The sequence below is a fragment of the Cyprinodon tularosa genome, unplaced genomic scaffold, assembly GCF_016077235.1.
Source record: "Cyprinodon tularosa strain WSP-4 unplaced genomic scaffold, ASM1607723v1 ctg197, whole genome shotgun sequence".
Lineage (NCBI taxonomy): Eukaryota > Metazoa > Chordata > Actinopteri > Cyprinodontiformes > Cyprinodontidae > Cyprinodon > Cyprinodon tularosa.
The window spans coordinates 646,138-655,185 of NW_024038720.1; the positions used below are offsets into that span (position 1 = coordinate 646,138).

The window sequence follows — 9,048 nt, forward strand, 5'->3', positions numbered from 1 at the left end:
GTTTGATCCACAAAGAGTTTGTATGCGTGTGTATGTATAGATATATATCAATTCAATGATCTTGAATTCAGTATGATGTGTTTATCTATTGTTGAAACGCACAAAAATGTTTCTGCACACATTTAGCTCCTTGTCTCCTAACCCTGGTGGTGTGCTCAGCAGCTCATTGCTCTCACATCATCATTTGTGCGCTTGCTTGGCTGTCTCTGCCCTCTACACTTAATACATACACTATATTGCCAAAAGTATTTGCTCACCTGCCTTGACTCACATATGAGCTTAAGTGACATCCCGTTCCTAATCCATAGGGTTCAATATGACGTCGGTCCACCCTTTGCAGCTAGAACAGCTTCAACTCTTCTGGGAAGGCTGTCCACAAGGTTTAGGAGTGTGTTTATGGGAATTTTTGACCATTCTTCCAGAAGCGCATTTGTGAGGTCGCACACTGATGTTGGACGAGAAGGCCTGGCTCTCAGTCTCCGCTCTAATTCATCCCAAAGGTGTTCTATCGGGTTGAGGTCAGGACTCTGTGCAGGCCAGTCAAGTTCATCCACACCAGACTCTGTCATCCATGTCTTTATGGACCTTGCTTTGTGCACTGGTGCACAGTCATGTTGGAAGAGGAAGGGGTCAGCTCCAAACTGTTCCCACAAAGTTGGGAGCATGGAATTGTCCAAAATGTCTTGGTATGCTGAAGCATTCAGAGTTCCTTTCACTGGAACTAAGGGGCCAAGCCCAGCTCCTGAAAAACAACCCCACACCATAATCCCCCCTCCACCAAACTTTACACTTGGCACAATGCAGTCAGACAAGTACCGTTCTCCTGGCAACCGCCAAACCCAGACCCGTCCATCAGATTGCCAGATGGAGAAGCGCGATTCGTCACTCCAGAGAACGCGTCTCCACTGCTCTAGAGTCCAGTGGCGGCGTGCTTTACACCACCGCACCCGACGCTTTGCATTGCACTTGGTGATGTATGGCTTGGATGCAGCTGCTCGACCATGGAAACCCATTCCATGAAGCTCTCTGCGCACTGTTCTTGAGCTAATCTGAAGGCCACATGAAGTTTGGAGGTCTGTAGTGATTGACTCTGCAGAAAGTTGGCGACCTCTTCGCACTATGCGCGTCAGCATCCGCTGACCCCGCTCCGTCAGTTTACGTGGCCTACCACTTCGTGGCTGAGTTGCTGTCGTTCCCAAACACTTCCATTTTCTTATAATACAGCTGACAGTTGACTGTGGAATATTTAGGAGCGAGGAAATTTCACGACTGGATTTGTTGCACAGGTGGCATCCTATCACAGTTCCACGCTGGAATTCACTGAGCTCCTGAGAGCGACCCATTCTTTCACAAATGTTTGTAAAAACAGTCTGCATGCCTAGGTGCTTGAATTTATACACCTGTGGCCATGGAAGTGATTGGAACACCTGATTCCAATAATTTGGATGGGTGAGCAAATACTTTTGGCAATATAGTGTATATTAAGTATGTTTATATATATATATATATATATATATATATATAAACAACAGCATCTGCCAAGTGCAAAACATGCTTTAATCTATCTAATATTATTTCCTCGAGCTCATTAGAGGTGATGCATGCTTTAATTTCTATCAAAGGAATCCCTATATAATACCTTATAATACCTAGGGACAAAGACCCAGATGAAAAGGCACATAATTCTTCTATAAATATTTTTCTCTCATAGTTCCTCTGTTTCTAAGCAGGATGTACATTTTCCTTGTATTTTCATAAAAAATGTTTGCCCAATTTCCTTTCAATATTTTAACATTTTTAGTTATATATTTTTTAATTTAGTTGAGGACTGTCATGGAGGTTCCCTGTATTATGTAATTAACAAGTGTGTATAAGGTTATTTAAAAAAGTTAGGTGCCTTTATCAAGTTAAACGTATAACCATAAGTTTAGGTTCTGTTAATCAAGAGTTACAATGACTGCCATTGTTTTTAACAGTGTGCCATATAATGCCAATAAAGTCTTTCCACCTAGCAATGTGTGAGTAAATGGTGACAGGGTATTTATTGTTAAACAGTTAAGAAAATGGATTGAGAAAAGTAAAGACCTTCACAAAAACATAAAGTCACTCTCACTATATACATCTAATGCAGTTTTAAATTCTTTAATTTCTTTCAATTTTTTACCCAGTCTCACAGCATTGCCTCTGTAAAGTTCCTTGAGATGATAGCTGTTATATGGCACAATAAGAATAAAATGAATTGAAATGAAATATGTACATTTTACACATTGTTATTTAAATTATGCAAAATTCTGAAGTTTTAATTACTATTTTTTTAAATACACATCGCTTTCCTAATGCATCTTCTCAAATGTCAGAATCAGAGATCAATGGAAAAGCAATGCCCATAAAGCAACACATCTTACATCTACTGTTACAAATGCATCAGCTAGAATAGTTCTACAAAAGACAAAAAAAAGCATTTTGCTCACTTTAAAATATATAGTTTACACCAATGGTCAAGTATTATGAACAATATGAAACTGAACGGTGGGAAACGGTTTTTGACTGAGCATGAAGGTCTGAATGCTGCAAAAACAGCAAATCTCCATATGATAAAAGAAACAGAACTTACAGATAGATTTTAATGTAGAAAGGGTAAGCAAACACAATGTTAATGCTGCATTTTCATCCGAGTGAATTTTTGACCACAGTAATGAGGCATAATAAATTTGATGTGTTCGCAGAAAAAGAAAGCTTCATTAAGGTAGTGTGGGGATAACTGGCCTGCAGGGATACTTGACTTTATTTTCATTGCATTTAAAAAGCTCTGCTTCAAAACTCCCAAAACATCTGATGGCTAATTAACTCCCGCTGTCCTGGTCAAAACAGTCAGCTTTTTCAAAAAACGCAAGCACAACCTGAATACATAATAAGCTGTGGGACAAGCGGAAGATAAATAGTCATTAAATATCTCGAGCAACAATGAAATATTGACGGAGGTTTTTGCATGTAATGAGTAAACAAAGTTCAGAAAAAGGGGGGTGGGGAGGGCTTTTTTTGGGGTGTGAAAACAGCGTGAAGTTTGATGTGGATATCAAGCAATTCTTGCCTGATTGTTCCAGGTCATTGTGAGCCCATTTAACAATGTGAACTCTGTCCTCAACAGAACATCAATGTACCTCAGTGGGGTCAGTTTTTCCCCCCCTCAGGGAACTATAGAATTGCACATTTCCTATGTCTGGTGAGTGTGAGTGATGTGCAAAAAGAAAGCTCAACTGAACTCACTCTCCCCGGCTTTCACCTGGAAATTATTATTTGACAATTATCTTGTTCACAAGTTATGAGTTTCTTTCTCTTATCCAGACATTCCTACCGACAGCTATTTTCCAAAAAAAATACGCCTATGTTCCTTAAGAATGATATAGTGATATGAATGCATCTGTTTTATCTTTAAACGTTAAGCTTATTGTTTCTCTTTCTGCCCATTTCTGTTACTCTGTATCAGACTAAAAGTGGACAAACCTGCAGCACAAACCTCTTTCCTCTCTCTTTTTGGAAGATGATTTTTAAAAGAGGTCAGTTCCTCTGCGGTTCACCCAAAGGAAGGCTGGTACACAGTCTATTTCAATCTCCTGCCACACATGCAATCGTTCTTTTCCACTTTTAAGCCAATCGGTTAATATCGCCTCATTAAAAGTACCTCGAGCTCGACTAATAAAATAAATATGGAAGGACCTAAACCCACAATTAACCACACTGTTAAGCATTAATCAGGCAGCGATGGCCTACAGGCATTCAGGGGGACCCATAGCGAGGTCTTAGTAAATGTGAGTCGTCCCACCGTCAAAGTGCACGAACAATGCTTCCTTTGTGCCTCCGCTCAACTAAACTCCACAATCAACACACCAACATGTCTACAGACTGTTGTCACGGCAGCAGAATTTGGACTTTAGTCCAGGAGCTTGTTGATGTATACCTCCTGGACTGATTAGTCATAAAAGGAAATGCAGCTTAGATATCCTGCTGGTGCTGTACATTTTACCTTTTTTTGAGCAAAGAACTTTATCCACTCCAAAAAAATCTTCCACATAAGAAAAATTTGTTAAAAGGGTAAAATCATGACAAAATAGACACAGCTAATGACAAAACACACATAGTCTAGCTCTCATACAAATTCTTTTAAAATTAATATAAACATTTCAAAGGCTGATTTTCTGCCCATTTCATGCAAATGAAACTTGCAATTTTTGCAAGAGCCTGAATGGGACCAACGTTAAAGCTGTCTTGATCATTTTAAAGTCTTGGAATAACTCAAATGTAGGTTTGAAAAGCTAGTAAGCTCAAGCCATCTTTACTGTCCTCTCAGTCCTTTTTGAATATCGTTGTGACATGACTGTATAACCACAAGCAATATTCTTGCCGTGTCAACAGTTTTTCTAACCTTATTTCAAACCAACTCGTAAAATGGTACATTCGCAGTAAAACAGCTGCTGAAAACGAAAGGACAGATGTTTAACTGTCAGGTCCTGCAGGTTATGTTGTGGTTTTGTTTTGGTTCCTTATAGTTTCAAAGCAGCCTATAAGTTTCTCTAATTAAGAACTTCTTCTGTATTTGAGCATAGATTCTCTTAGTTTCTCTCGTATGTTTTAATTTTCTATCCAACCTTGTTTTAATTATCCCCTTTCTGAGGAACCTGCAGCTGTGTTTCCTCATTTGCCTATTGTTTGCACTTTTTTCTCTCAATTGCTTAAGCCCTCAGTTTGTTGTTAATAGGTAATAGGCCTACTCATTGTCTGGCTCTACAGTTCTGTCTGTGCTAATGTCTACCTCGCTTTAGTTTTTGTTAAATTCTCTAACTTACAGCATTTGTCTGCATGTTTGTCCTGGGCAACAGATTGTGAAATGAAGTAATACATTGACTGTGATTTGAACATACCAAGGAAAGAGCAGTCTGCTGTGTGCAAAACCAGGATCTCTTTAAAGAGACAAATGGGCAACATGTGGCTGATTTTAAAGCTGTGACAGTTAGGATGCCATATATCAGCCAACTTCACAAGCACATTGTTCTTGGAGAACAAACGGGCAAATAAAGCAGTACAAAGCCTGTTTTATTCTTTTCACAATGCCTGATAGCGGTAACAAATTTATCTTACACCAATTTCTGTTTACCAGAGTTTGGCTTTCAAATAAATTCAGTCATCTTAAATTATTATTGTAATTTCTCTCCGTTTTTTTTTTTTCAAGTTTACAAATTTGTAGCCTACCTGATGTATCATCAAAACACTCACAGAAAAGCACTGAGAAATTCATTAAAATCTGTTCTTAACTTTTCAAGTTATCCTCTGCAAAGACAAACACACACAAACTACACTAGAAACATAACCTCCCAGGAGAAAGAAATTAGTGGCTAATCTCAGAATCCCACTAGATTTGTGGATGTAAAGCTGTAAATACAGCTCTTTTTCAAATAGGCAGGGCAAATTACATGCCTGCAACATGAAATACACAACGTCAATGGAAGTCATCGTGATGAATAATGATACGAATTACAATACTGACAGCAGGGTGCAAAATACACAAAGCTGGTAGAAACAATTCAAAATAACTGCAATGATAGAGGGATCTACAAAGCTCAAAAATATAGGCTGCAAACAGATGCATGCCACTTTTTAAAACTGTTTATTAACAAAAAAAATAGAAATTAAGAACAAAATACCTATCATTTCCCCCACTTCACAATGAATCACTGCTTTTTTTTGGTCTATTATATAAAATCTGACCTTTTCACAGTCAGTCCATTAAAGAGACGCACATGATAGAAAACCATGCATACACACTGACCACTGAGCACCAAGCAAAAAGAGGTTTAAATGGAGGGGTAGAGTAGGGCCGGTGCTTTTTTTAATGGGTGCACAGAAAAGAAAAAAAAAAAACATGCAGAAAAAACAACACACAAACAAACAGACCCCATCATTTAGTATCCAAGTTAGCCAGAAAGCCCATGTTGCAGACTCTAGACATAACAGATGAAAACCGTGATCTTATCTCAGTACGACTGAAGCTTAGAGCTAACTGCAACATATAAATAATTGTTATTTCAAACTGTAAAGGTGAAATATAAAATTGGTCGAAGGGACAAATCCGTGATGGTCTCTTCTGTCAGCGCATGTAATCATTAGAAATTGAATCAGTATTTTAAAAAACAATTATCTAAAAAAAAGGGAGAACTTTCTTAAAATAAGTGTAGCTGTGTCAATATGTTGCACATGTTAAAAATTATTTTATTTCTCAAAACCTATGAGTAATATTTTCTATGTTAAATCAGCGTTAAATTGAATTTTTTTGTTTTTATTCTGTGTCACCTGTTGTGGTTTAATTACTGGTAAACAACAACGGGATAGTGGCATGGCTCTATCTGCGGGCAAAACTCTGGAAGCTTTTGCACTGGAGATTAAGAGAGCACCTAACAACCTGTGTGTGTGTGTGTGTGTGTACTGACTGTGTTCCCCGCTGCTCCTATAGGTGTGGTGAAATAAAAGTGAAGATTCCTGGTCTGAGTGGTGTCTTCCATTTTAAAGCAACCAGATTAAATCTGCTACATAAGCATATTTGAGCATAATTCGCGCAGGCAATTATGATGATGAATAAATTTTTCTGCTTTTAGAAATAATATTATTCAACACTGTGCACTGTTAATGAAGTTGTTTTTCTTATTTCAAATGTAAAACATCATATTCAGTAGGTAAATTATCTGAACCACTTGCACAAATCAAGGGACAATACGGTACAACAACAAAAAAAGACAGATGTATAATTCAGATTTGATGGTGTATGTACAGGGGCCAGAAGCAGCTCTATGGGGGCACTGGCCCCTGTTGGCCCCTATCTAGAACTTCCAATGCCACCAAGCCCAGATGTGCACACTAAACAGGGACAATGTAGTTCCAAAGTGGGAAATATGTGAAAATTTGATTTAAAAAAAAAACCCAATATTCTGGCCTGTGTGTGACTTTGAACATCTATAGTTCTCTCCCTTCAGTAATGCAATCATGCCATACATCTCTGTCACCACATGGTCACACCTCTCTCCTATAACCTTTACAGTCTCTCACTCACTGCCACACACACACCTATCTAATGGAGAGAGAGAGTATAGAGGTCCTGCATGGAGGATGTGAGGAGAATTTTAATAGCTTTCAGTCTGTCCTGCAAATGCTTTGCTACTTTCCGCCTTTGCAGTCATAGATAATTGGTTTCACCTTTAATGCATGTGTCTTTGTGTCACGTGCCTTGTAGCTTACATGCAACCCCTTAGATAAATTAGTGCATGTTGCAAAGCAACAGAGCCCCATGTTCAACATGAAATAAGCTGTTTATAAGAAAATGCACACTCACTTGATGAAGTAACTGGCCCCCTCTTCTGTGAAGCCTTCCTCCCATCCTCTCGGTAAATCTACAAACAAAACAGGAGCAGCAGAGTGAGGCAGAAACCCCGCTGCAGCAACAGTCCCGCCAAGGATCCTGCAGATCCCTGCAGCCTACCTGATCGGATCATGTGTCCAGAGTTAACAGGCTCGCCAGTGCGCGGGTGTAGCCAAGTAGTGCTGCAAGTTTGATCGCTGCAAAAAAGACACCTGTTACTGGAGGGGGGATCAAAGAAAATACTTCCACGTGGAGAGTTAAAAATGTTAGGTTAAAGATCCGTAGCTGCTCACTTAATAAAGAAGACCCGTCCATCTCTGCAAACTCCGTAGGACCAGTGGTCGGGTAGGGTGTCCCGTCCAAGAGGTGCCGCCATGATCCTTGTGATGTGGCTCGGCTGGTGCCCCCCTCTCTCCCCGCTCCGCCATGGAGCGCAGATAGCAGCGCCACCAGAGCAGCAGGGCTTTTAAAGGGGAAGAATCCCAAACTCCCACCAGTGCAGCCTGCTTCCCCCCAGCCTCATTCCTCTAAAGCAAATCAAATAGATATAATCACACTGAACAATTGGGAACAAAATGTCAAATCTGAGCCAGAAGATTGATAGTTAAAAACCTGCTTATAAAAGTAGCGATACTTTTTGCAGATGGCTTTGTTACATTTTGCTACATGTTACATGTTTATGCGGTAAATCCAACACAAAGTAAGCATGGTTGGAACATGGAGAAACAATAATACGTGGTTTTAAACCTCCTTTTTCTTAAAAAACCAAAATCTGAAAAGTGTGGGCAGCATTTGTTTGTTACTGCGTCAGCTTCATGCAGCTCAACTTCACAGGGGCGGAGCTAGATGGGGGGCCTTGGCCACCCTTAACCAATCATTGGCCACCCCTACCATTTTTTCCCTCTAATACAGATGTGGCAGCAGTAATACTCTCAAGTGAAATATTCAAAACATTTAAAATTTGTGGTTAACCTCTTAAAACACACCGGGTCACCAGACCTTAAGTGCGGGTAATAACCAGAGATGTCAAGTAATGAAGTACAAATACTTCATTATGTACTTAAGTGCACTTTTTAGGTATCTATACTTTACTCCATTATTTTTCTTCCTACTTCTGACTTCTACTCATTACATTTTCACACAATTATCTGTACTTTTTATTCCTTCCATTTTTAAAACAATTGTTCCTCGTTACTCTTAGCTTCGGTCTAATGTTTATAAATATTTACTTCACGTCATGTGCGCCATCCAATGCAAATCATTGGCGCAATCCACATCTAGGGAAAACTAGTGTAATTGAATGATTCATATAACACAAACAGTCATTGGTTAGCTAAAGGAAATCATCAGAAGCAAGCAGGTGTTCTTCAAACTGCAAATGTTGTCTACGCCATGCTACAATGTAGGATTCAGAAAAAGGTGTCAAAATGTCTGAAAGGTCGGAAACAGGCAAGAGCGTATCGGGAGATGGAGACAAGGTTACTTTTATACTTTAAGTAGTTTTTGGAGCACATACTTTTTCACTTTTACTTTAGTAAAGAGGTCAATTTGATACTTGATACTTTTACCAGAGTGTTTTTAAACTGCAGTATCTATACTTCTACTTAAGTAACAAATGTGGGTACTTTTGACACCACTGGTAA

The 9,048-nt window shown here is 39.2% G+C and overlaps 1 protein-coding gene across 9 annotated transcripts in view; it reads right to left on the minus strand.

Moving 5' to 3' along the window:
- Nucleotides 1–7,904, minus strand: part of plekha7b (pleckstrin homology domain containing, family A member 7b) — a 107,893-nt gene extending 99,989 nt beyond the window's left edge. For 3 of the 9 annotated variants that reach the window (XM_038283769.1, XM_038283775.1, XM_038283765.1), the window contains exons 1-3: nt 7,699–7,903; nt 7,526–7,602; nt 7,379–7,436 (exon numbers count right to left, since the gene is read on the minus strand). In XM_038283769.1, the coding sequence (XP_038139697.1) occupies nt 7,379–7,436; nt 7,526–7,602; nt 7,699–7,781 (218 nt within the window). In that variant the 5' untranslated portion in view covers nt 7,782–7,903. Of the gene's footprint in view, nt 1–7,378; nt 7,437–7,525; nt 7,603–7,698 lie in introns of all 9 variants that reach the window. The other 6 variants (XM_038283773.1, XM_038283770.1, XM_038283778.1 and 3 more) reach the window with 4 other exon arrangements.
- Nucleotides 7,905–9,048: the final 1,144 nt, after the last annotated feature.